Raw genomic sequence first — 27,967 nt, forward strand, 5'->3', positions numbered from 1 at the left:
AGCTTATGTGATCCACCAAATCAGCTCCTACTGCCTTCTTTGTTTGTTGTGTTCAATTGTTCGCCTTTCACACCAAAACCTCCAACTTTTCTCTGAGTTGCTGCTCTCCCGACATCAACCTCCAGCGGCCGAACCAAGCAGAGGAGGGGCTCCGGCCCGATGCTTCAGTTTTATTCGCTGGGAAAATTAATAATCAGCTTGAGGTGACTCTGCTGCACTCTAGTGGCGAGAAGCCATAATGTTGGCTGGTAAGAATCGGAAGGCATTATGGGAGATGTAGTTTGTAGTCAATTCGTGCTCAAAACCTATTTTAAGTCAATCAATGGGGCTGTAAAACTGTGGTGGTGGGGGGGGAGAGGGCCACATAAAATGACGTAGCGGGCCACATGTGGCACGCGGGCCTTGAGTTTGACACATGTGATCTAGAGCATTGAGAATTTGTTTAGGGGCAGTTAAACCAACTCCAGTATGCGCTTTACAAGTAGAATCAGGAGAAATGCCATTATGTATCAGAAGACAACAGATAATGGTCAATTATTGGATAAGTTTAAAAGGACATAATGAAGGTCATCCAGTTAAGAAAGTATTAGAAAACTGTTGGGAAAGAGGAAAGGAACAAATTAATAGTTTTGGGTGGGTTGAGGATGACAGAGCAAAATCATTTAATGTATATAACAAAGAATTTAGTCCAACAGTAATGTGGCTTTTGAGACCTACATGGACATGGAAATATATTAATATAGACAGATCATTATCAAATATTAAGAAAAGTAATATAACAGACATCTGCCAAGAATTTTATAATCAAATACAGAATAAATATAATGATTATTTGCAAACTTATACTGATGGTTCATTATGAGAATTTGAAGTATAGATATTAGGATCCAATAGATGGCAGTAGTGCAACAATAATGGATGCAGGCTGCCATTAAAATCTAAAGAAGAAGAAGCAGCAGCAGCAGAAGAAGAACCGCTGACGTTCTCCAGGCTCATCCGTTTAAGGTAAACGGTGTTACCAGCACAGCAAAGCCCGTTAGAATGCAAAATGAACGACAAAACAATGCTACTTATGCAAGAATTTCCTGCTAACGTCTGTTAATTTTACCGGGACGTCATTAACGGCTGAACGTTAGCAACGATAGCTTCTTAGCTTGAACCTGCTAACATCACTGAAGGAAGCTGTGCTTTAATTTTGAAATTTTTCGTATTTTTTTGTCGATATAAGTGATTCTGACTTATGATAAATCCTCTTTTCTTACATGAGGTTTTTTGTCCTTCGTAATGACTGGAAAGGATTTTGCAGAATGTTTCCCAGCATTGGAGTTGAGCAAAGTTGTGTTTTGAACGATAAAGTGTCACATTTATCGTCAGAAATGAATCCGTTATCAACACGTGTTCGGAGTTTCTTCCGCTAAACTGGTAGTTAGGTTTTACGTTTTAATTTCTGAGCGTTAATTCAATGTATTTTATTTATAATACAATAATTCACAACACATCTCGTCAAAAATGCACATTATAAACAAGCATTCTGACTCTAGTTATCAAACAATTGAGTAAAGTTTATTGTTTAAGTTGAGTAAAAGTTGTCTATCAAAGGAAACCTGGCAAATTACATCGAACTTGCACCATATTATTATTCTTTAATATAGTGAAGGAGTTATATGCAGCTGTACCTCAAATAATTAGAAAAGTTATTTCAGTAATTCAAAAAGTGCACATTGAGTGCTACATTTCCTGTGTTTATGTCTGTTAATTTAGATGATTTTCGGCTTACAGCTGATTAGAAATCATAAATTCAGTTAATCAGAAATTCAAAATATAACAAAACTAATAAAATGGGAGTTTTAATGCAGAAATGTCATGTTGTGCCCACAAATGTTTATTCCTAGAGATGCTAGCTGTTCGTTCTGTGTTTCATTCAAGTGTACTAATGGAAAGTTGAGTGGAAGGAGGGAAGGTGGCTGAAAATGAAGCACCATGTGAGAGTTTGTGGGACATTAATTAATTCCATGATCAATTAAAACGATCTCACTAATTTCAATTCGCATGGTTTGTTGTTTTTCTCCTTTCCCTGTTTTAGAAATTTGTTTTCAGACTTCATAATTCTTTTTATTTGTTGTTTCTGTTGTTTTGTTTATTTATTTTGGATAGTTAAAATGTCTTCCAGTGCAGTGTTAAATATTTATTAGAATTTAAAGTTTATTAATCTTTTAGGATATGTTCTTGGATTATTATTCCACTACAATTATATTACTTGAAAATGGTCTCAAAACAACAACATTATCATTCATCGCAAAAATTACTGGGACAATTTATCATCCAGAATTTGCTGTCGTGACAAGCCTGCCTTTTTGCTCTCATTTTGACTCTTATATATTTTCTTTTCTTTTGATTTTAGGCCTAATGAGCGTGTTTTTCTCCGGATTGATCTCGTTTGGAAAAACTTGAAGATCTGGAGTTTGCTTACATCATGTCTCAATCCACCCAGAACCAGAATGGACCATCAGCGAAAAAACTTCCCAAGGGATTTTCTAATCCTGGAGCTGCATCCAGGTTGACTTTTTCTGGTTCTTCATCTCTTGACAACTACCTGCCAGCTCAAAACACATCTGAATCGGATAATAATAAGTTGGTAGACCGTGTCAAACGTGTGGAACATCGTGGTATGAACTGGACGGCTTACTTTAGTGAAAGAAATGAATTTCCTTCCTCCTCTGCAAGGCCATCAACATCCCATGTAGGTCCTGATTTTGGTGATTTCTCCTTGGACTGGCTCCACATTTTCAAACCAAATACTAACAACAATCCACCAGAGTTTCCGTCTGGTTCTGATGGCAGACTGGAGGTTGTGACTGGTGAACAGAAAGACGACACGCCGTCCATTCCAGGGTTAGGAGACGATGAAAACCCAGTTCCAGGCAGATTTATTTTGTCGTCTGAGATCAGTCATCTAAAACATACCGGAGAACCAGTCGCTGCGATTCTTCAGAGCTTCGGCCTCGAAGACGGATTGAAAAAACTCGACCCCCACATTTTGAAGCAGGTCAATCCTGAAAAACTGTCCTGCATCTTGCATCCGATTTTTAGCAAGATAGAAATAAAAGGAAAGTCTTCTGAACCCCAACCTAAACTAAAAAGTATCCTGAAGCCAAGCAAAGTCAGGGACTCTAGTTCTGTAGATGTAGAAAAGAACAACAATGGTCGAAAATTAGATGAGTTACCACCAGATAAAGAAAGTACATCGGCGTTAGTCCCAGAGAAGATTTCGCTAGCTACAAAGAACAACAATAGTCGGATTGTAGACGAGCTACCACCGGATAAAAAAAGTACAACTGTGTTAGCCTCAGAGAAGACATCTTTGGCTACAACAGATAGTGACCCTTCTGAGCGATTAAAGGAAAAGGGCCCAATATCTGCCACACATAACGTCATTTCTAACAGTAACGCTGAAAACAAACGGAAAACAACTGAAAAGCAGAAGCCAAAGCAGCAGAAAAACGTGAAACGGAAATCAGAACTGAAGCTGGACGAGCGTCGACAGAACAAGCCAGTGAAAAAGTCTGAGAAAGGTTCTTCTGTCAAAGCATCACTCGGCGAAAACTGTAAAGCCCAGATGTCGATTTTAAGCAAACTGCCTTCGATAGTCCGGGAGTGGGTGTTGAAGCAAATGAAAATGTCGGAGGGCAAGCAGCCGACGCTTGCCATGATCGAAGACTATAACGGCGTCACGCCGAGGTTGTTTCCCCACCGGTGTTCCCTCTGCAACGTAATCTGTAAAAAATTGAGGGTACGAATTTAATTTAAACTACATTCTGGTGCTGCATTGGATTAATTAATTGATTTGAATTATTTAAGTTCAATTAGTACATTTTATATTAATGTAATTTTATTTATTTTTCTATTTATTATGATTGATGTATTCTAACACAAAGGGTTATCAGAAGTAGCGATTATTGTACAAAATGTAAAAAAGCCTGATTTTCTATAGATATAAAAATCATTATCTTTGACTACTATATTACAACGTATTGCAAGAAAAAAATCGTACAAGAATAAACTATTACTAAAATAAAGTCATGAAATTACAAGGATAATAGTCATAATGTTAAGAATGAAGTTATAACAACACAAGTAAAAAATCGTACGAGAATAAATAATATTACCAGAATAAAGTCATAATTTTATAAGAACAAAGTCATAATATTACAAGAATAAAATTGTACTTCAAAGTTTAAATACGACTTTATTCTCGTATTATTTAAACTTTACTGTGATAATATTATGACTGTATTCTCATTTAATTTGGAAATTATTTTCATTAGTGAGAAAATAATGAGATAAACTGATTAATTTTGGATTATAGATTAACTTTAGAGGTCCAATTTCACTCAATTTTACTCCCTTAGATTGGTGACAAAACTGTCCAGTAATAATGTTTTTTTTTAATGCTATATTAAAATAATTTTAAATGTTTTGTTGTTTTTTTCTCTACAAGCGTTGGTTCCTCCACCTGAACGAAACGAACCACGTTGGGAACCGGATACTCCTGCAGCTGAAGTCAGTTTTTACTTCATTCTCCTTCAGACACTTTTATCTGAACTCATACTTAGTTAATTTATTGGTAGACATCTTGTTGTGGCAAGAAACTAACTTCCTCCTTCCCCTGGAGATTTCCATGCAGTGCCTATAAAAACTATTCACCTCCTTGGATGTTATTACCTTTTTTATTACTTGCACAAATCAACCATGAGCAACAAAATTAGCTGTTTTTGACCCCCAAAAAAATTTAACAAAAAAGCACTGAAGGTGCTATCAAAAATTAATTAAAATATATGAAGTAAGTGATGCATTTAACTGAACTCCAGTTGAACTCCAGTCAGAATTTATTTTGCATCCATCACCTGACTGATACTTTTTCAGTAACCTTTTCTCAGATTATACACAAATCAAGAACTTTCCAAACCTTGAAAACACATAATTGTAATTCAAGCACAAACTCCTTGAAAATGCTTGATATTCAAACTACACATTTTGGTAATATAGTGCAATCTGATGTTAGTTTAAAAGCCTTTTTACAACTGAAGCCAGATATTTTCATACACCTAATAAAAAGATACAAACATATTTTTTCTTACTGTGTGAAGTTACGTAAGAATAAACTTCTCTTGTTTTAGAAAAATGTTGCTTCTCTAAAACAAGAGAAGCAACATTTTTAGCAAAGCTAGGATTACCAACATTATTTTTATTTGCTAAAAGCCAGAATTTTTTTTTGTAATTTTATTTGTATCAATCAGTCAAGTTTGATTGGCACAATTCAGCAACAAGGTAGCTTTAGTCTAGATTTAAAGGAGCTCAGTGTTTCAGCTGTTTTGCTGTTTTCTGAAAGTTTGTTCCAGCTTTGTGATGCAGAAGCTGAATATTATATATTAGTCATTTACCTTAACACAATTTGTTTGGATTGTTTCAATGTAATGAATATTTATTTTCCCTAATGGCTCAATTACTTAATGATAATTCAAAATATTAAATTTTGTTATATTTTAGTTTACCTTATCCCTGCTGTTGAATATAAACTGTAAGAAAAATCTACAAACGATTAATTGTCGATTAATGATTTATTAAATTAAAACTAGCCCCAGTCGACCTTCTTTTAGTGTTGTAGTTTGGCCGCCATCCAGCAGAGGGCGCCTCCGGTCAGCCGTTTATACAGAAACAAAGATGGCGGAGAGAGAAACTGTCCAAACGGAGCAAAATGCACTTTATGCGGTTTTGTTTGGAAATATAAACACTCGATAAGCTCCTTAGGTTTTCAGTTCAATTCAAAATGACTGATAGTTTATTGTTACCGAAGAGAATACGGCGCTCATTCAAGAAAATGTTAAAATATTTTTATGTTTCTTGTTTTGAAACAAGTTCAGATGTATTTATAAGAAACATAAATACATTTCAACAATTTCTTCAGCATATTATGAAAAATTTAACCCTTTGTTATGAAAAGACGAGAAACCTGGAGTTTTTAACAAAATGGCTGCTTATCAATTAATCGTTAGTCAATTTATAAGCTTAATCAACTTTAGATTAATTCATTTAACTTTTAATTTATAAGTTTCATCTGTAGTATGAACCCTATTTTTGGTTAAAAAATCCACATTTTATTGATTATAATTTTTAAAGTAATAAAAATGGTAAAACATCCAACTGGTTAATATTTTTTTGTAGACAGTTGTACTTTTAGATTTAGGAGTTGAATTGTTTTGTACTGTGTTTTTTATGGTTCTTCTTCCTTGTGCTAAATTAGTATTTTTGATTCCACAGATATCCTGAGTGGGTTGCTAAGATCCAACCACTTCCCAGGTAAACTTCTGCATCCGAGACAAAAGCAATCAACAGCAGATTGCAGTTTTTACTGATCTGATCCTCATTTCTCTTTCCTTTTTGTTTTTATTGGTGAAAGAAATAAAGAAAAAGATTCTAAGAGTTTGAAACAGCAAAAGGTAAAAGCTGATGGTCGCAACAAGGAGTCCAACAACCTGCGGGATCACCAGAGTCAGAGATCACGATCTCGCTCCCGCAGTTCAGGGTCTAATCAAAGACCGACGGGAAAACGCCGCAGGTCCAGCATGGTCAGCTCCTCTGGGGATAAAGGAGAACAGCGATCCAGAACTGACCCGTCTGTGGGGGGGGAAGCTGATCCAGAACCAGAAACTTCTGCCAGGTATACTCCAGAATCAGCTGCCGAAGTCCTAAACATGTTTGGACTGGACAAAGAGGACCTAAAAGAACTAGAGTCATACCCCGAGGATCAGCTGACTTCTGAAAATCTACATCTGGTTTTACGTGAGATTTTCCTGCGGAAGAAGAAACGAGCTGCAGAAAACCCTCCCGAACCCAAAAACGACAAACCTGGAGGTCCGGATAAAACGCATCCTGGTCCTCTAAAGCCAGTTAAAGTGATTGACTACAGACGTTCTGCTAATTATGGTACTGTTAGCGACACAATAGAAACGACCACTGAGGATGATCCAAGTCCCACTGGTAGGAAAGAGTCACCACTGGAAAAATGCGACAAACCAACACAGAAATACACCCAGCTGCTCAATTCTAAAACAGTTATTCCTCAATCTGCTCTGAAGCTGATGTCCAAATCCAAAAAACCCTGCAGTTCAAAGGTTAAAGGTCAAGAAAAAAGAGTGCAAGTCTTGAAGAAGAAAGCTAAACTGAAGCATAACATTAAAGCAACATGTAAAACTAGGAAAGCTTTACCGTGTGCTGTTTCATATGCAAAACTGTCTCCGATCAAAGTACCGCCTGTTAAGACCTTAATTTCCAACCATCTGCCAACACTCGCCATGATTAAAGACTATATAGGAGTCACGCCGACAAGGTTCCCACACACCTGCTCCATCTGTAACAAGAAGTGCTTCCACATGGAGGTGAGTGAACGTTAGCTTCGTCTGATACATTTATTGCTGAGTTTTTTTATTGAACAAGCAACGAGAGCTGAGAACGGCAACGGCTGTTCGTATCCTAGCAACACGAAACAACACAGAAGACAAGATGGCGGCCAGCACCGTAGCGATACGGCAAAAAACGTTCCAAAAATAAATCATCCACTTGAACCCCCTGAACTACACTACTGGGCATTGTTTTAAACATGCCACACCCATAGGGGGCAGTGTAGGGAAAAGATTATAAACTCTACTAGCCAAAACAACAACGGCTTCCTGTTGGGAATTAAACATGGTGCCAGGACATTCGTTTGTGTGTACAGAGAGGTTGAACAAATAGATAAACATTTATGAAGTATACTACTTAGCTATATACTAATGACAGCTAAGATCATCTTAGCTGTCTCATCTTTGTGTTTGTATATTAAATAAAGCCACGTTCAATTTGAGGTTTGTGGCTGGAATGTGACAAAACATAGAAAACCGACAAGGAGTGTGAATACTTTAATATCTAAAGCACTCTAGTATTAAAATCTCACACTGTTTAAATAGTGTCAGAGATAACTGATTTTGATTTAGGTTGAATATTTGTAAATATGCTGTTGTTCTGGCTCCCAGGACTGGCTGTCACACCAGAACTCCAGCTTTCACCTGGAGAGCTGCACAATCCTCCGGACACAGTAGGTCCTCTCCTAAACTCTTTTTTAAAATTAATAAATAAAAATATCTGTAGTTTTACTGTGCTTCATTTCTTCATGCAAGATGATGAATACATTTCAGGTGTTTCAAACCAAATCAACGGTTGAACTCAGATACTTAATATATAAAAAAGCACAAAAATAGTTTTTCTCACTGTTTGACATTAATAATTAAAAGTTTCTGTTTTAGGATATATAAGATTACCAAACTTATTTATATTTTCTGAATTGGCAAGATTAAAGTAAATAATTCTGGGATTAAAGTCAAAAGTCTCAAATTATATTCAGAAGTATCACAGAAAAGTAAGAATTTTCATATTAAGCAGAATTTGTAAAGAAAAGTCAGAAATCTCAGACTGTTGGAATCTTTTTTATTAAACTCAGAATTGTCAAATTAAAATTAAATTAATGTTGAAATTCTAAAATTAAAGTCAGAATTCTAAGATTGCAGTCAGAATTTTCAAATTAAAGCCAAAATTGTCAGAGAAAAGTCAGAATTCTCAGATGAAAGTCTGATGAAAGTAGACATATTTCAGATTAACATGGGATCTTCAAATTTAAAGAGGAGCGCGGTAGACGTCACGGTTGGCAGCAGAGGTCTGGGGTTTCCGTCAGACCGTCAGTTCCCAAAATCACACACACACAAAAACTCGTAAAATTGATCACGTGCCAGACCGCGAACAAGGCGAAAAGACAGCAGGAGGATTTAGTGGCCCAAATCCTTTTACATAGGTAACAGCTGTTTATGCTAAGCTAAAGCATCTTAGCTGTCTCATCTAGTGACTCATGGATCCAACGAACATTGTTAGGAAAGGAGAAGAACTTTTGATTTTTTTTTCTTCTCCTTGTTCCACAGATATCCACATTGGGATGGGGATGTTCTACCAATCCTCAGGTAAAATCCCTCTATTTTAAACAAGAAGTAAACCTTGAATCCTTTGAATTTCCAGTTTTGTTTTAAATCATCATTATCATAATTTTAGTGCTGAAGCTGAAAGTCCATCGACATTCAGTTCCATCGACAGTAACCTCCATCAGTATTACGGCTCATTGGGTCGAAGGAGCAGCTCTCGCTCCCGCTCTCGGTCCCGGTCCCGCTCTCGGTCCCGCTCTCGGTCCCGCTCCCGGTCCCGCTCCTGGTCTCGGTCTCCGTCCCGCTCCCAGTCCCGCTCCTGGTCTCGGTCTCCGTCCTGCTCTCGGTCCAGATCACCTTATAACCGTAGATACACCCGCAGGTTTGTCAGGAGAAAGTAAAGCAGAAACAATTTATTATCAATAAATCCGCCTGAGCCACATTCTTCTTCTCTGTTAGGTCTCCATCTCCTTCTTGGTCTCCACGTCTCAAAAAGCCGTCCTCCCTTCCCTGTCGCTCACATTCAGGGAGTCATGACAGACGGTCGTCCTCCGGGAGGAAAGACGGGAAAATGTCTTCATCACCCAGACGGAGCAATGAGAAACAGAAGCTAGATCATAAGAGCCGATTGTCCAAAGAGAGTTCAGGTCCTCGTTGTGAGAAATCATGGGGAAGGAATCTACTACAAAAATCAGGTATTTTACCAGCAGAGCAAAGAAAATATGTTTTATTTGTAAGGTTGTCAACGTTAACGCGCCTGAAAAGTTTAATTCGTTAATATTACGTAATGCAGATTAATCACTCTACCTATCTTCAGAGGTGGGTAGAGTAGCTAAAAAATGTAAAATATGTTGAAGCAGCACAACTTCAATATATTTTTACTCAAGTAAAAGTAAAAAGTACCCATCGATGAAATTATTCAAATAAGAGTATTAAAGTATTTGGTAAAAAGTCTACTCAAGTACTGAGTAACTGATCAGATTATCAATTTCATATTTAAAAATTACACCATCAGACGGACCAAAACGTAAAGTTAATTAATATAAATACCATAATTATGAAATAACAAAATCAGACAAAAGAAACATTTTTCCAAATCTTTTTTCATTTTTTTCATTACAGAACTTATGATATTTTAACAAAATCTGCAGGTGTGTGTCTGTGGCTGGTTAATTTTTGGTTAAATCATGTTTGTTTTTCCTTCAGTGGGTAGAAAAATCCAGCAGTTTTACTCAAGGAAAAGTAGTAATACATCATAAGTAAAAAGTACAATTTAGTAAAAATACTCCTAAAAGTATTTTTTCCCCAAAATTATTCAAGTAAATCTGATTATATATAAGTAGTTTGCCTCTTTTGACCTAAAAGCCTCTCACTGGCAGAGTGTTACTTGGGTCACATGGGAAACGACGACCGACAGTAAAACGTGAAAGTTTCCCGCGACAGAAACAAAAGTTGAGCATTTTCAGGTTTCTTGTGCTGATAATGCATCTGCACATCTATGTGAACGAGCTCAAAATTTTTCTTGCACAAATTACACCGGTCACTCGGCTGGATGAGGCCAAGTCTCCTCATGGCAAAAGGTTCATAAGAAGTTAATAGACATTTCTAAATTAACGTTTAAAACAAAATGGCTTCCTTGATAGCTTCTTGAATATAAAAACCTGGAAAAATGAGAATCTTAAGTCATGCTGGGCTTTAGACAACAAAACATTTTCTTATACATTTTTTGAAAACAGACATACAGTGGCAGTTTTTGATGTGGGCAGTTGCCCACAATAAAAAAGATAATTGCTTGAATTTTAATTGGTTGAAGTGGAACAGAAGGATGAGGTTTGTGAAAATCAGAATTGTGACTCTGTTTCTTTGTTTTTCTTTGTCCTTTTTGCATAAAATCTTTTTTGAAAGCGGCACTTGACAGGATTTGTTCGACATACTCTTCGCCATCCTGCAGTGACGCCAAGCTGGAGCAAGCAAAGGAGCTGGACACGAAGCCCCATATTAAAGGGAAGAAGAACAATGCTGGCAAATCTGTGTTGGATCGGTGTTGAGGGGAGGGATTAATACAGTTATTTTTGTGTTTTATAACGAAGAGTTTAATAAAATATATGTGTGAAAGGATTCTGGTGTCACCTTGATCCTCACTAGATATTATTCACTACTGAAGCAACAATAAACTGCTCTGAACAAATGAAAAACATGAGAAATTATATTATTAAAGGGTTAATATGTGTTATCCATCCACTTAGTGTCATTTTACAGCACAATCAAGTAATTATGTTACCTTCAGTTATAAAAATTATATGTCAAATATTGCTTAAAAGAAATTCGACTTTGTAATTTAACACCTTGAAATTGGGCCTCTGTCTTTTTAAGAAGCTTTTTCAATAACATTCCTCCATTAAAGCTGCAGTATGTAACTTTTATAAAAATAAAAAAAATGATTTTTACATATTTGTTGAAACTGTTGTGACAGTACAATAAACAAGTAATATGTGAAAAAAAATAAAGCTCCTCTGCCTTCTCACTGTAGACCTGCTGTCGTCTGAAAACATTTGCTGCTCTCGGTCAGAAACAACCAGTCAGAGCCAAGAAGAGAGTCTTAGTGCTGCCAGTCACCCTTGTATACATGCTGCTCACAACCTCCTCCTCTCTGCTACGCTACAGCCTGCCACAATGCTAAGACTAGGTAGCATGGCCACCCATGATGGTGGATAAAGGGATTTTCTGTAATGGTAATGTATTTCTCAGTCATTAGAATGTTTAGCAGCACGTACTCAAAGTTAATTGACAGCGATAAGACGCTCCTTCTTGCTCTGATTGGTTGTTTTTGACCAGGATTGTTAGATTTTTGCAGACTGCAAATATAGCTCAAGGAGGAAGTGGAGGAGATTGATTCTGTTCAGATTATCTGTACCATGCCGTCAAAACATGTTGATAGTATTAACAAAGAATTTTTTTAAGTAAAAGTTACATACTGCAACTTTAAGTCTGTTTATGTAATACTTGGGCGTAACTCAGACTCCTAGATGTCGACAAACAGCTCACCATGGGGTCCTCTGTATGTGCCAAACATGCATCAAGTGGCATTAAGGACCAGCTGACCGGAGCAGGTAAGAGGGTTCATAAGGGTGGAGCAGCTCAGAGAGGTAGGATGGGGCAAAAATGTCTGAACAATGAGAGCAAAGTGGAACGAGTCAATTTCCTTGTTTTAATGCCCAAACTTGACCAATAATGCTGATTCAGATGTTTAAAAGTTACGTAACAGAAATAAGGTCTTTTTGGCCATGGGAAAAATGTAATTTGGCTGTTTTTATTTATCAATTCTCAACTATAGCCACAGTTTTTCTATAACAATAAAATATTTGAAGTGTTTGTGCTCTACCTTGGGTAAGATTTTCCAATGAGGGAAGAAGTGCAAACTAATTTTAACTCTATAACTTATAACTTGCTATTGTCTTTTTTGACACCACCAAAATAGCTTCGTGGATAAGTGCTCCGCCACCATTTGTTTTGTTTTGAACTTTTTCCGCTTTGAGATTAAATTTTCCTTTGCAATCAATAAAGTATTGATTATTGACTGAATTTGAATAAATAAATAAATAGTGTTAAAACACTGCGTTGATATGAATAAACAAGCTTTTTTGGTGGTATAATCTATCCTCACGACAGCAGGTGGCGGTGTCTCGTCGTTAGAATGACTCAAAGAAGTACAGTACCAGGTTCGTTGAAGAAAATAACGGGATTCTCTCAGGATTCCGCGCGAGCTTATTTTCCGGTCACGCACACTGTTTGGAACGTTGCGTCATGACGTCTCTCTTGTGACCAACGGTCGCGTTTGCTAGCTAGCTTGACGGAAGCGGAAACCGGAGAATAACCTCTTAAATTGTAATTTTTTAAAAAACGTTTACTGGCTAAATGTGACTAAATGAAGCCAGCGACTCAGTACGACTGGCTTCGGTTGTTGAAAGTAAGTGAAATATATATTTTTTGATCGAGAATGTAACTTTCATTCGATACAAATAGACATTAAAATAGAATGGCTGCTACAAGTTTGAATGAGCTTTATGTTTACTACTAAATATTCCTCTGAGGTACTGCCTAAATATGTTCTGCGTCATCTTTTAGGTCACTAATCTTCACCTCCACTGAGAGTCATCTTCCTCAAACACAGCTGGAACAATGTCTTCAATTCCACAGGGACGTGGCTACAATGATACTCACAGGGACACTACATCCTTGGCCTGGCTTTCAATATGCAAACAGACCGAAAAAGATCACAATAACCCATCTTCTGGCTGCACAGACAGAAGCAGAAGTGTTTCTGGTGAAGGTGCAGACAACAGGAAACATCCTCCAGGTTCAGGTGCTGCTAAATCTCCAGAACCAGGCAGATCGGATCAACCCAAGTACACAACAGAATCAGCTACTGAGATCCTCAGCAGGTTTGGACTCGACAAGGACGACTTGGGAGAGCTCAATGCTTACTCTGAGGATCAGATCACCCCTGAAAACCTGAAATACGTCCTGATGCAGATTTCCATTAAGAAGAAGGAAAGAGCTGCAGAGAAATCCTCTGAATCGCAGCCCACTATTGGTCTAAAGAGTGACTTGCATAAAACTCCCGTAAAGTCAAATAAAGTTATTGATTGCGGTGATTTTGGAAGTAGCGTTGCTAAAAAGGAGACTGAAAAAGATAGCACAGATAAGAGTAGAGGTAAGTCACTGGTGGAAACTCACAAACCCAGTGAGGACCGGCTGCAAAGATGTGTGTTAAAGGGCAAAAGCAGAGAGTCTGAGATTAGTGAGCAAAATAAAATGGTTTCACCCAAACATAAACCTGATGAGACTAAACTCTACAAACCTCTTTCTCCAAAGCAACCAGAGTCCACATCCAAACCTAGTAAAGCAGAACAGAAGAGTTCCAACAGCAAGGAAAGCAAAACTCGAATAAAAGAAACAATGGTTGCTGGACAGAATAAGAAAAGTCCAGAGAAGAAGAACCCGGAGGTTCAGACTGAGCTGAAGTGTGGACAGCAAGGACAGGATAAGTCAGTGATGCAGACTAAATTTAAGGGGTCATCTTTTAAAAATGATTCTTCATGTGCCATAGTTTCATCCAAACAGAAACCTGACGAGCCTAAAACCTGCAAACCTCTTCCTCCAAAGCAACCAGAGTCCACATCTAAATCCTCCAATCCTGGTAAAGCAGAACAGAAGAGTTCCAACAGCAAGGAAAGCAAAACTCAGATAAAAGAAACAACGGTTGCTGGGCAGTATAAGAAACATCCAGAGAAGAAGATCCCTGAGGTTCAGACTGAGCTGAAACGTGGACAACAAGGACAGGATAAGCCAGTGATCCAGACTAAATTTAAAGGGTCATCTTCTAAAAATGAGCCTTCACACGCTGTAATTTCAGCCAAACAGAAACCTGGCGAGCCTAAACCCTGCAAACCTCTTCCTCCAAAGCAACCAGAGTCCACATCTAAATCCTCCAATCCTGGTAAAGCAGAACAGAAGAGTTCCAACAACAAGGAAAGTAAAACTCAGATAAAAGAAACAACGGTTGCTGGGCAGAATAAGGCTGAGCTGAAGCGCGGACAGCAAGGACGGGATAAGCCAGTGATCCAGACTAAATTTAAGGGGTCATCTTGTAAAAATGAGCCTTCACACGCCATAATTAGAGATTGTAAAGGTATCTCACCAGAATCCTTCCCACATTACTGTTCGATATGCAACAAGGAAAGTCGTAACGTACATGTGAGTGCTCTACACTGCAAAAACACAAAACCGTACCAAGTATTTTTGACCAATTTCTAGTACAAATATCTTATTACACTTGAATTAAGACAAAATTAACTCACAAGGAACTTTTTAGCAAGATATAGCAGCTTGTTTTAAGTCAATAATTAATGTTAATTTTAAAAAGTGTATTTAATTGGCAGATTATTTCACTTACAACAACATTCCCATAAAGTGAAATAATCTGCCAATGGAACTAATACTTTTTCACAAATATTAATGAATTATTGGCTTAAAACAAGCTCATGTATCTTGCTAAAAACTTCTACATCTGGTTTATCGTATTTCAATAGGTTCATGTTGAAAATACAAACTGATAAAATGTCATTTAAATGTTTTTTATTTTAACAGGCTTGGTGTTCCCACATGAAGACCACTGAACATCGTGAGAAGTGCAAAACCCTGTAAGGTTTTTGCACAAAGTCAGCCTTTGTTTATTCTTTCTTTTTAAGATTTTACTAATTTTTACTTATTGTTTTTAGAAATATAGACATTTTAGTAAGAATAAGTTCATGTTGATGAATATGGAACTAAAAGTGGAGTTGCAATTAATGGTTCACCAGTCAGATATGAAATTCCCACAGTATAACGTTTAGTAAAAACTCTGTAACATGTTTCATAATACATTCAAATTAAATGTGGTACATCTAGGTACTGAAAAGTAATAATTATTTGTACAGACCCTAAAATATTATAGCAAACTTTTTATTACAGTTGTAGTGATTTCCATAGGATGTATTTATTTTAGTATATCACACCAGGTTCCTTGTCTTTTTTCTTTCTATTTTTCCCAGTTCAGTTTAGTTCTATAGCACTAATTCACAAAACATATGATCTCAACTTACTTTACAAAAAATGTCAATTCAATCCAATCATAAATACCTTCTAATTAGGGGTGCACGATGGTTGACCAGTCAATTAGCCACAATTTTAGTCTTATGTAAGTCTTGAAATATGCATGTATATTGCACATTTTGCATGTTTTTGTTCTTCCATTTGGGATTCTACTGCTTCTAAAAACAACCCAAGTGCTTAAAAACACACAAGGCTTTTTTGTTTTGGCAGTAAGTTAATGTTTTATAGTCACAAATCAGCAGACACTACCCCTCACCTAGCAACCAAGGGAAGCCAGCCCGTTACCTAGCAACCCCAAAGGAATTCTGTCCGTTGCCTAGCAACCCAAGTAGAGTTCCAGAGTTCCAAACCAAGTAGAGTTGTCTAAAAATGTTCCGAGTTTAATCTAAGAATTTCTGAGTTTATTGGTGGAAGTGCACTCCTCTTTTTTTCTTGTCTACTATACCCTCATATGCCGCTGTATGTAGCAGAGTCGCAGCTTGCTGTTCTTCTGCTGTTGTCGTAGCTAGTTCTACCGCTTTACAATGAATGCTGGTAAAGAGAAGTGTTTTGTTGTTGACTTACCATCAAGAAACCACTTGCTGCATTCTAGTTGGTTGTGCAGGAGGCTCCACTTGTGCTTTTCAAAGATGTATGGTTGTATAATTGCGCATCTGTTTGGAACTATTTTCATGTGTGAGTGTAAATGTGGCCACCAGCAGCTTACTTGGATTTAAAGTGACAAGAAGCTCTAAAACAACTCATTCTGAAAGCTCATAATAAACCAAATTCTAATTTTCTAAGTATGATTTTGTGCAAAAAAAATTAAATGTAGTGGCTATAAATGTTTTTTATAGCCACTAGACCTATTCTAACCTGTTCAAGGAAGCATGTTAGCTCTATTTAAATATTGTCTCTGTTTTAACTTGGAAACCCATCTTAGGGTTGCTGATAAGTGAATCAGGGCTGCACATATTGATTGCAGCCCTGATTTCCTTAATCTTGGGTTATCTGCACAAATTTTCAAATTGCTGCATCTCCAGAAAAAATTGCAAATGTAAAACTTCAAACATCTGGTTTCAGCTGTATGTGTATGTTCTTTTTTTCTTCGTAGATACCCAGACTTGTTTTGTGAACAACAATTCCCCAGGTAAAAGTCTGTCTTCAGACAAATGCGACCCACTTTATCCTATGTATCCAAATGTGTTTTTGCTTTTCCACATGTTTAAATAGAATAGACTCAACCTGGAGGCGGTGTCGGGAGACGGGAAAACACAAGAGTGATTCTCGCCGCAGAAACGCTTCCCATTCCAGAAGTCAAGAACGCCATCACAGAAGAGGCTCCAGTTCTCGCTCACCCTGCCGGAGAAACGCTTCCCGTTCCCGCTCCAGAAGTCATGGCCGGCGTCACAGAAGAGGCTCCAGTTCTCGCTCACCCTGCCGGAGAAATGCTTCCCGTTCCCGCTCCAGAAGTCATGGCCGGCGTCACAGAAGAGGCTCCAGTTCTCGCTCACCCTGCAGGAGAAATGCTTCCCGTTCCCGCTCCAGAAGTCATGGCCGGCGTCACAGAAGAGGCTCCAGTTCTCGCTCACCCTGCAGGAGAAAAGCTTCCCGTTCCCGCTCCAGAAGTCATGGCCGGCGTCACAGGAGAGGCTCCAGTTCTCGCTCACGCTGCCGGAGAAACGCTTCCCGTTCCCGCTCCAGAAGTCATGGCCGGCGTCACAGAAGAGGCTCCAGTTCTCGCTCTCACAGCCCGTATCGTCAGCGCCGTAAATCCAGGAGTAGATCAACTTCCACCTCAGACAGTTCTAGCTCTGAGGACAGAAGAGACAGGTGCAGGAGCCCATCCAGGTCTTCCTACAGTTATAGACAAACCCACAGGTCTGTTGGAGGAACTATTACTTTACATTGGACTCAACAGTTGAGATCTTTGTCATCATCCATGACTTTTCATTCTGTTTAGGTCTCAATCTCGTTCTCCAAGGTACGAGAAGTCCACCTCCTGTCTGCCCTCTCCAGGAATGCCTTCTGAGAGACAGCTTTCACCCAAAAACAGCAGCAAGAATCCGCCATCACCAAGCAGAAGCGGCGAGAAACAAACGTCCGGAGACACATCGGTTCCTCAGGATGAGAACAGTGCAGAGACACTGGTGAAGAAACTGCTTCAATCATCAGGTTAGACACATAATGGGAATTGGATTAGCTTTAATTGAGCTTCCTGAAGATTAAATTACTACTCTGTTGAAGCTGTGATATGTAGCTTTTTAAAAAATACGTTTTTTTAAAACATATTTTTTAAAATTGTCACCATGTTGCGACAGAATAATATGAGACAGATAATCCGTGAAAATTCCTCCACCTCCTCATAGTGCTACTATATTTCTGAAAAAACTCTCCTCTCCCAGTCAAAAACAACCAATCAGAGCCAGGACGAGCATGTTAGCTGTCAGTGAAACTTATGTACGTGCTGTTAATTGTGGAGAAACAACTTCAAGTTCCAGGAAAACTTTTTATCCATCGTCATCAGTGGTCATGCTAACTAGCCTTAGCACTCATGGCAGACTCTGCCATCAGTGTGAGCAGAGTGATTGACAGCGCTAACACCCTCCCCCTGGCTCTGATTGGTTGTTTCTGACTGAGGGGAGTATGCCTGAGGGGTGTACTGTCTCATATTATACTGTCACGACATAGTAACAGTTTTAGCAAATATGTAAAAAAAAATAATAATAATAATAATTTTTTTAAATGTTACGTACTTCAGTTTTAAGCAGAAGAATCCAGACTAAAAACAAAATATATTTTCTCCGTTTTTTGCCATTGTTTTCCCCTTTTGCACTAAATTCTTTGTAATTCTTTAACTCTGCTACATTAAAGTGTATTTTTGTCTGTCTTTCTAGCTGTCCAGTCTTTGTCAAAGCAGATAGATGTAGAGAGCCTTGTGAAAACTCTGACTCCGGTTTTCCTGGACGAGTTCAACAAGTTAACCTCAACACCCGGATCATCAGAGGCGCCTCAGACTAAAAGCACAGCCAGTTCCCCGCCAAATCACGAGGTTTTATTACTTAAAATTACTGCTATACATGTTTTATTGTTAAAGCTATTTTTGTTATACAGTACAGACCAAAAGTTTGGACACACTTTCTCATTGAATTCAATCCTGTGCAGTCGCCACAGCAAAGGGAAAAATAATGCAGAAAATAGAGATAATATACTTATCTCTATTATCTTATATCTACTCTGTAGAGGTTTGGGGGAATGCTGGTAAAGTGTTTACAAATTCTATTTTTATTTTAGAAAATAGAATTTATAGAGGTAGATTTTGTATTTTTTTTAAAACTATATAAAGTTTTTTTTTTGTTTGTTTGGGGTTTTTTTTTTTTTTTTTTTTTTTTACAAATTTCTGCTTTTAATTCTAAGGAGAAATGAGAAGTTTCTACTCAATTTTTTTTTAAATTTTTACATTTCTACTTATTTAAAAAATAAATGAGCAGAAATTAAGTCAATCAGAAATCGGAAATGAATTCTGATTTCTGCTCAGAATTATAAGCAGAAAATGCCACAGAGATCCAACATCTTCAACTTAAAATTAATACAATTTCACAACTTGGTTTACTATCATATTTTGCAAGTTATGTTTAAAATACATAACAGTATATTACAGAGCAGATCAATTTTTATTTTTAAGAAAACAATAAAACATAATTATCTATGAAGGTATAATGAAGTATATTGATTCAATAGAGTGCTGTATCTCTACAAAGATGTTATGTTTTTTCTGTATTATTATTATTTTTATGTATTTATGGCCTGTTTTGTTTTTAAGGGTCTATATTGACAGTTGATTAATGTTTAGTTGCTTAAGTAAATTTAGTTTTGAGACAAGAATTAGATTATATAAGACTTTTTTTTTCTTCTAATTACTCTTTTTCATTCCCATTGTTTTTTGTTTATGTCAAATTGTGACTTGTTCATTTTAATCTGTAAATGAAACAAATAAGAAAGCGGAATATCTCCTAGTTTTGTTTGAATCTTTGCTGCTGGACATGATGAACGCCTCTGTTTTTCTTCAGCAGGAAGTCGGAGCAGAAACTCTGAGATCTGCTGACGGCTCAGATCGAAGCGGCCCAGGTTGGTGTTTCAGGACCTTAAATGTTTCGGTTTGGGAGTGGACACGTTACTATGGTAACTGGTAAACCATTCCTGAAGCCAACGGTTGTTTTAGTAATCGATTATTCTGCTGATTAATCGGATTAAAAAATTGTCCCTTTCTGCTTATTTTTCATTTAACCACCTAATCCTTTTTTATTCAAAATTAGAAAGGCGTTATTGAAAGATTAGGGGATTTTTTTTTTTAACAGAATTTGAATGAAGTTAAGCTAAAACTATAAAACATATTTACAGCCAAGGCATTTTTTTTATATCTTTATAGTTTTTGTACATTTTGCACTTAATTTTGGTTCTAAGTATGTTGTTCTTTAAAATCTGTCCTAATGCAAACAGTAGAGTTCATTACGATTAGATTTAATGAAAATCTAGTTAAATATAGTCCAGAATAATATAATTAGGTGTTGTTTTTTTCTATTTAACTCCAGTTTAGTTTTATTCTAATTTTTCATCATTGTTGTGTCTTTTATGTTCAGTTTTAGAGCAGAGTGTAAATGCTGCAGCTTCAGGTAATCTGGAGGAAAAGGAACAGGAAGTGACATCAACTAGAAAAAGAGGCCGACCCAGGAAGAAAGCCAGAAATACTCTTGGTAGCCGACCTCACAATCTGCTCCACTGTGATGTCACATCGCTGAAAACAAAGATTGATCAATTCTTCATCTTATTTGCAGTGAGAAAATCTGCTGGAGTAAAACATGAGAGCTCCGAAGAAAACAGAGAAGAAGAAGAAACCAAATCACTTCCTGGTGCGTCGCTGGATTCTTCTTCTGCTCTGTTGGGGGACGTCAAGACGGAAACGGACGCTGAAGCTGCTGAAGGTCCAGACAAACAGAGCCTGTCAGAAAACAATAGTTCTAGTTTTTTTTCTGTCTTAAATTTCACTCTAGGTGGTTTTAAAAAGGTCTTTTAAAGTCTTAAATTGACGTGTCCAATATTAAGGCCTTGATATGTATTGAATTTATTAAAAATATGTCTTGGTCTTAAATAAATAAATCACAGGTCTTAAATTATGCTTTGGCAGGACTATTTAATGTAGTCTTATTTTCTCATGGTTCCTACTGCAGCCAGTAGAGTTCATTATCTTTAGATTTAACAAAAATATAATTAATATAGTTCAGAATAATATAATTAGGTGGTCTTTTTTTTCTATTTCACTCCAGTTTAGTTTTATTCCAGTTTTTCATCATTGGTGTGTTTTTATGTTCAGTTTTAGATCAGAGTGTGAACGCTGCAGCAGCAGGTGAGCTGGAGGAAATGGAGGAGAAGGAACGGGAAGTGACATCAATAAGAAAAGGAGGCCGACCCAGGAAGAAACCCAGAAAGACTCCTGGTAGCCGACCTCACAGTCTGCTCCTGTTTGAATGTCACATCGCTGAAAAACAAAGACTGATCAATGTTTGATCTTGTTTTCAGTCAGAAAATCTGCCAGAGGAAAACCTGAGAACCCTGAAGAAAACAGAGAAGAAGAAGACCAATCACTTCCTGGTGCGTCGCTGGATCCTTCTTCTTCTGCTCTATTGGGGGACGTCAAGACGGAGACGGATAATGAAACTGCTGAAGGTCCAGACAAACAGAACCTGTCAGAAAACTACAGTTTTAGTTTTTTTTTCTGTCTTAAATTTTATTCCAGGTGGCTTTTAAAAAAAGGTTTTAAAAGGTCTTAAACTTATGTGTCCATGTTAAGGCCTTAAAATGTGTTGAATTAAAAAATATGTTGGTCTTAAATAAATTAATCACAGGTCTTAAATTATGTTTTGGCAGGACTATTTGATGTAGTCTCGTCTTAATGTAGTGTTATTTTCTCACGGTCCCTACTGCAACAAGTAGAGGGCGTTACCTTTATATTTAAAGAAAATCTAGTTAAATATAGTTCAGAATAATATAATTAGGTGGTCAATTTTTTTTCTTATTTCACTCCAGTTTAGTTTTATTCCAGTTTTTTCATCATTGTTGTGTTTTCTATGTTCAGTTTTAGATCAGAGTGTGAACGCTGTAGCAGCAGGTGAGCTGGAGGAAACTGAGCAGACGGAACAGGAAGTGACATCGATAATAAAAAGAGGCCGACCCAGGAAGAAATCCAGAAAGACTCCTGGTAGCCGACCTCACAATCTGCTCCAGTTTGATGTCACATTGCTGAAAAACAAAGATTGATCAATGTTTGATGTTGTTTGCAGTGAGAAAATCTGCTGGAGGAAAACCTGAGAACCCTGAAGAAAACAGAGAAGAAGACAAATCACTTCCTGGTGCGTCGCTGGATCCTTCTTCTTCTGCTCTATTGGGGGCCGTCAAGACGGAGACGGATAATGAAACTGCTGAAGGTCCAGACAAACAGAACCTGTCAGAAAACTACAGTTTTAGTTATTTTTTCTGTCTTAAATTTTATTCCAGGTGGCTTTTAAAAAAAGGTTTTAAAAGGTCTTAAACTTATGTGTCCATGTTGAGACCTTAAAATGTGTTGAATTAAAAAATATGTTGGTCTTAAATAAATTAATCACAGGTCTTAAATTATGTTTTGGCAGGACTATTTGATGTAGTCTCGTCTTAATGTAGTGTTATTTTCTCACGGTCCCTACTGCAACAAGTAGAGGGCGTTACCTTTATATTTAACCCTCCTGTTATGTTCGTTTCTAGGGTACAGCAAAAATGTTCGTGGGTCAATTTGACCCAGGGAGTGTTTAATCATGCAATAGTGTCAGAAACCAAAAAATTCCTCCAAAACATTTTTGTATCTGATTATTAACTCCAATACTAACCATTTCAATCAATATTTGTGCAATGATGTTTTATTATTCCTCAGAAATTAAGGATCAATGACGACAACCTGCTCATTTACTCATTTGGACATAAAAAATGGAATTTAGATTTTTAATGTCCACTGAAAAAAACCTAGACACAAAAAAACAATAATTTCCTTGAAGTTGACCTTTGGTAAATTATTTTATATTATACTTTTTTTTTTACCAAAGGGTGATCTTTATAATTGAACTTGAGACACACATACTGTTCTGGGTCAAATTGACCCGCTGATTAAAATCAAGATAAATGAGTCATGCAGAGAGTATTTATGTTTTTCTCCACTTCTGCTGAGTGTCCACTCAGAGTGGGTGGAGTTTGTCCACAGGAACAGAAAAGATTCCCGTCAAAGGTTGTGTGAACACCTGCTTTCTCGCAGTTTCCTAGTGAAGTAAAGAGAATAGTGAGAAAGTGGGCTTGTGTGTGTGTGGTTGCGTGCGTTTGTGTGTGAGTGTGTGTGTGGTGAAATATGGTTCATAACTGCAAGGAAACATATAGAATTGGACATTTTAAAATCTTTTTTTGCACTTTAACCTGACTGCCGGGTCAAATTGACCCGAACAGTATCGATGTAAAAAGTAGACCTAGGGTTTGGTACAAATGTGTAACATGAATAAATTTTCAACTTATGTCTAGAGTGCACCTATTAAGACAAATAGAAAACGTTTCATGCAAAAAAAATGCTTCTATTTATTTTTTTTTAATTTGTAAATTTTAAAACGGGTCAATTTGACCCGGAACATAACAGGAGGGTTAAAGAAAATCTAGTTAAATATAGTTCAGAATAATATAATTAGGTGGTCAATTTTTTTTCTTATTTCACTCCAGTTTAGTTTTATTCCAGTTTTTCATCATTGTTGTGTTTTCTATGTTCAGTTTTAGATCAGAGTGTGAACGCTGTAGCAGCAGGTGAGCTGGAGGAAACTGAGCAGACGGAACAGGAAGTGACATCAATAATAAAAAGAGGCCGACCCAGGAAGAAATCCAGAAAGACTCCTGGTAGCCGACCTCACAATCTGCTCCAGTTTGATGTCACATTGCTGAAAAACAAAGATTGATCAATGTTTGATGTTGTTTGCAGTGAGAAAATCTGCTGGAGGAAAACGTGAGAACCCTGAAGAAAACAGAGAAGAAGAAGACCAATCACTTCCTGGCGCATCGCTGGATCCTTCTTCTTCTGCTCTATTGGGGGCCGTCAAGACGGAGACAGATAATGAAACTGCTGAAGGTCCAGACAAACAGAACCTGTCAGAAAACTACAGTTTTAGTTATTTTTTCTGTCTTAAAATTTATTCCAGGTGGCTTTAAAAAAAGTTCTTAAAAATTTATGTGTCCAATGTTAAGGCCTTGAAATGTAATGAACAAAAAAAATATGTTGGTCTTAAATAAATTAATCACAGGTCTTAAATTATCTCATGGCAGGACTATTTAATGTTTTATTTTCCCGCAGAAATTTTCTATTATGCGCATACATGTTTGCTGTGCAGTTGAGGCTACCACTAGCTACCTGCTAATATACCCTTGCTAGCTAGATAGCTAGCTAACTTTTTTGCCTTTTATCCCAGGCATAAAACCAGGTTCATATTTTTTACTAAGCTTGATTGAAATGCAGTAAGTTACCACTGCCTTAAAAAATCTAAAAACTATATTTATAGGTTTTTATGTCTAAAATTTCATTCAAGGTGGCTTTAAAAAGGTCTTTAAAAGTCTTAAATTCATATATCTATAGTTAAAGCCTTAAAATGTCCTAACTTAATAAAAAAATTACAAGTTGGTCGCAAATAAATTAATCACAGGTCTTAAATTATGTTGTGGCAGGGCTCTTTAATGTAGTGTTACTTTCTCTCTGCAGCAGCAGGTGATCTGGAGGAAATGAAGGATACGGAACAGGAAGTGGCATCCACTAAAAAAAGAGGACGATCCGGGAAGAAACCCAGAAAGGCTCCTGGTAGTCAACCTCACAGTCTGCTCCAGTTTGATGTCACATTGCTGAAAAACAAAGATTGATCAATATTTCATCTTGTTTGCAGTGAGAAAATCTGCTGGAGGAAAACCTGAGAACCCTGAAGAAGAAACCAAATCACTTCCTGAGACGGAGGCTGAATGTCCTGACAGACAGAACCTGGATGGACGCTTGGAGGAAGAGGAGGAGGATGAAGGACGATGCAAGGCCGACGGAGAAGGTTTGGAAGAGGAGACAGTTCCTTTAGGTTGGTTTTAAATCAACTATCACGTTTCTGTGTCAATAGACAGGAACAAGTCCATTGATGCATCTCTGAAAGAGTTTTTATGATCTGAAAGTTTTTTAGATTAAATTTAACTTTTATCAAGTCAAAACATTTAACCAAACAGTCCTTTTATTTTAAATTTAGTTCATTCTGAACTGAACTTAATGAGTCCTAATGAGTTCAATACATTTAGATTGAATGAAAATCTAGTTAAAAATGGTCCGAAATAATATAAATAATTTGATTTCATGATGGTCAAATTGATTCCATTTCGATCCATGTTATTTTTAATCAAGTCAAATCACCTACGCGGATCATAAATACTTTACAACATTCATAGTCACGGGTAGATAAATGATAAAGCAAAAAATTAAGTTTGGTAAAAATAATGACAATTATAAAATTGGCAGAAAACAACAAAAAATAACAATATGAATAAAAACCAAGGCATACTTAAATTCAGCTGCCGCAGTTTCCCAAAAGTACTGAGATCCACCATTTTTCTTCTAATGATGTTGAAGGCCAGGGAACAAAGATGCATTTTGAGTTTTTTATTCTGGTTTTCCATCATTGGTGTGTTTTTAGGTTCCGTTTTAGATCAGAGTGTGAACGCTGCAGCAGCAGGTAATCTGGAGGAAATGGAGGACACGGAACAGGAAGTGACATCAACCAGAAAAAGAGGCCGACCCAGGAAGAAACCCAGAAAGACTCCTGGTAGCCGATCTCACAATCTGCTCCACTGTGATGTCACATCGCTGAAAACAAAGATTGATCAATACTTCCTCTTACTTGCAGTGAGAAAATCTGCTGGAGGAAAACCTGAGAACCCTGAAGAAAACAGAGAAGAAGAAGACAAATCACTTCCTGGCGCATCGCTGGATCCTTCTTCTTCTGCTCTATTGGGGGCCGTCAAGACGGAGTCGGATGATGAAGCTGCTGAAGGTCCAGACAAAAAGAACTTGGACGGACGCTTGGAGGAAGAGGAGGAGGAGGATGAAGAAGGTTTGGAAGAGGAAGAGAAGCTCAATTTTTTTCAAATAAAATCTGTCTGTGGTCCCATACGATCTAGCAGTGATTGTTCCAAGAAATATATTTTTAAAAATTATAAAAGTTACATACTGTAGTTTTAAAGCAATAAATTAGCATGTACCAGTCTTAGTGACCCTTTAGAAAATGTTTTCTTGAAGGAGATTCTCTTCAGGGTTTCCACACATCCTTAAAAAGTCTTAATTTCATGTATCTAAAATCAAAGCCTTAAAATGTCTTAGATTCATTAGAAAAATGTAAGGTGGCCTTAAATATTTAAATCACAGTTCTTAAAAAAAAATGTAGTATATCTGTCACCGGCAAACATAATAATTGGTGTCTGTAACCCAAGGCGGTTGTGGCTACCGCTAACTAACTGCTATTATGTTTTAGCTAGCTAGCTTTTTTGCGTTTTTCATGGCTCACTTCTGTTGCCGACCAATACGACACCACATGTATTCTCTGCTAAAAAGCTTGACAATACTACTAAATAAAATGATTTTCTTTTTTATGTTTCTGTTGTGATACAGGTCTTAAATTTAATTATTAATGGTCTTAAAAAAGTTTTAAATTTGTGTTTGTGAAACTTGTAGAAGCCCTGTTCTTAATATCATCAACTTTAAAGTAAAAATTAAACATTTTTCCGTTTGTTTCTCTTCAGTAGCCTGTAAAAAACGAAGGAAGTCTCCTTGTACCACTGCTGATTTTATCCTGCCACCTTTCAACACAGACATCTCCTTTGGTGAGAAACAAACACACATCCGCCTACCGGTTAGAAACTCTCTTCTTCTTGTTCACGTTCTTGTCTTTCCTCCTCTTCAGGCGAGGAGTTTACTGCTCGTAAACTGGGATATTACTGTTCCCTCTGCTCTGTTTTCTACATGCTGAAGAGCAACGAAGAGGACACTCACTGCTGCAGCAGAAATCATTACGACAACCTGCTGGTAAACCTGAATAATGCAACAAAAACACACACATGTTCACAGTGTGGCGTCTAAATGCGCTTTGATTTTCAGAAACATTCGCAGATGAAAGAAGAGGAACCTTCACCGCCTCCAAAAAGGAAAACCAGAAGCTCTCGATGATCCTGTTTTTATGTCTCCTTTTAAAATTTACTAAAACTGTTCAACTTCTAGTCTGCTTTGATTGGGCAGCTCCATTTTTAAACTGTGAATTTACTTAAATGTTTTTTTAATTGATTCATGAAGAGGATTCCCTTCACATTCAATGTTTCTAAACAATTTTTTAGCCTTGATTTAAAGGAACTAAGTGTTTCAGCAGTTTTCTGGCAGATCTGCGGTGCATAGAAGCTGAATGCTGCTTCTCCATGTTTGGTTCTGGGGATGCAGTTACAGGGAGCCAGAGTAGGGACTTTAGAACTGGGGTGATGTTTTCTATCTTCCTGGTTTTAGTCAGAGCGTCAGCAGCAGCGTTCTGGATCAAATCCAATTGATTTTCTTTAGGTAGACGCAAAACTAAACACGTTTAGTTTTGCATTTCTAATGTCCTCTAGCAGGGACATTAGAAATGTTCTTCATGTGGTAGAAGGCTGACTGTAATTATCTTTATGTGTCTCTGAAAGTTCAGGTTGTTCATGCTGCCATCTTTAAAAGGCTGTAAGTGACAGGGGGGAAAGTCAACACAGCCTTCAGTTACATTTGACCTTTTATTATCAGTTGGATCCACCTGTGTAAATCTCCACCCACAACAGGAAGTCAATAAGATTCAACACCCACCCTTGTTCTTATGTTGACATAAAAATACATTTACATTTCTCATTTTTTTGCATTTTTTCATTTACATACCAAAAACAAAACACACAAAGTTGCCCATCCTCATTTTAGTCACAGGCTTTGTTAAAATATCAGCTGCCATTTCTGTTGTTGAACAGTAGCAGTTATTTTTCCATCACTGAATGCTGATCGAACAAAGTGATATCAAATCTCAATGTGTTTGCACCTTTGGCGATAGACTGGACTTTTAGAAAGATAAAATATACCTTTATTGGATGTGAATATTTTTAAGGACCAAGTACATTCCATTCATGCCTTGTTGAAATGTGCTACACAAATAAACTTGACGTGTAATAACTGAAGCTGTGTACTGACTCTTAATAGGCAG

General features: G+C 37.2%; 2 protein-coding genes across 37 annotated transcripts; both read left to right on the top strand.

The window, feature by feature from the left end:
- Positions 1-915: 915 nt before the first annotated feature.
- On the top strand, positions 916-11,121 carry LOC116732470 (zinc finger protein 638-like). 2 transcript variants are annotated; one of them, XM_032582673.1, is made up of 11 exons: positions 916-1,005; positions 2,402-3,790; positions 4,499-4,560; positions 6,319-6,357; positions 6,458-7,436; positions 8,070-8,131; positions 9,006-9,044; positions 9,133-9,384; positions 9,462-9,697; positions 10,209-10,244; positions 10,908-11,121. In XM_032582673.1, exons 2-11 carry the CDS (start codon positions 2,474-2,476, stop codon positions 11,048-11,050), a joined length of 3,165 nt encoding a protein of 1,054 aa, XP_032438564.1. In that variant the 5' UTR covers positions 916-1,005; positions 2,402-2,473; the 3' UTR covers positions 11,051-11,121. The 2 variants fall into 2 exon arrangements, with proteins under 2 accessions (XP_032438564.1, XP_032438565.1); XM_032582674.1 differs by lacking the exon at positions 10,209-10,244.
- A 494-nt stretch (positions 11,122-11,615) lies between these two features.
- LOC116732469 (serine/arginine repetitive matrix protein 2-like) lies at positions 11,616-27,941 on the top strand. 35 transcript variants are annotated; one of them, XM_032582636.1, is made up of 23 exons: positions 11,616-11,734; positions 13,128-14,759; positions 15,153-15,205; positions 16,750-16,785; positions 16,869-17,516; positions 17,599-17,810; positions 18,533-18,687; positions 19,706-19,763; positions 20,276-20,389; positions 20,471-20,617; positions 21,007-21,129; positions 21,213-21,359; positions 21,769-21,891; positions 21,974-22,117; positions 23,469-23,591; positions 23,674-23,820; positions 24,445-24,540; positions 24,623-24,802; positions 25,406-25,534; positions 25,616-25,822; positions 26,508-26,588; positions 26,669-26,790; positions 26,863-27,941. In XM_032582636.1, exons 2-23 carry the CDS (start codon positions 13,182-13,184, stop codon positions 26,929-26,931), a joined length of 4,692 nt encoding a protein of 1,563 aa, XP_032438527.1. In that variant the 5' UTR covers positions 11,616-11,734; positions 13,128-13,181; the 3' UTR covers positions 26,932-27,941. The 35 variants fall into 35 exon arrangements, with proteins under 35 accessions (XP_032438527.1, XP_032438562.1, XP_032438541.1 ...); XM_032582640.1 differs by lacking the exon at positions 11,616-11,734 and adding an exon at positions 12,798-12,969 and having other exon boundaries at positions 26,511-26,588; XM_032582643.1 differs by lacking the exon at positions 11,616-11,734 and adding an exon at positions 12,798-12,969 and having other exon boundaries at positions 21,974-22,042.
- Positions 27,942-27,967: the final 26 nt, after the last annotated feature.

This window comes from Xiphophorus hellerii, chromosome 14, assembly GCF_003331165.1.
Source record: "Xiphophorus hellerii strain 12219 chromosome 14, Xiphophorus_hellerii-4.1, whole genome shotgun sequence".
In the NCBI taxonomy this organism is placed as follows: Eukaryota; Metazoa; Chordata; class Actinopteri; order Cyprinodontiformes; family Poeciliidae; genus Xiphophorus; species Xiphophorus hellerii.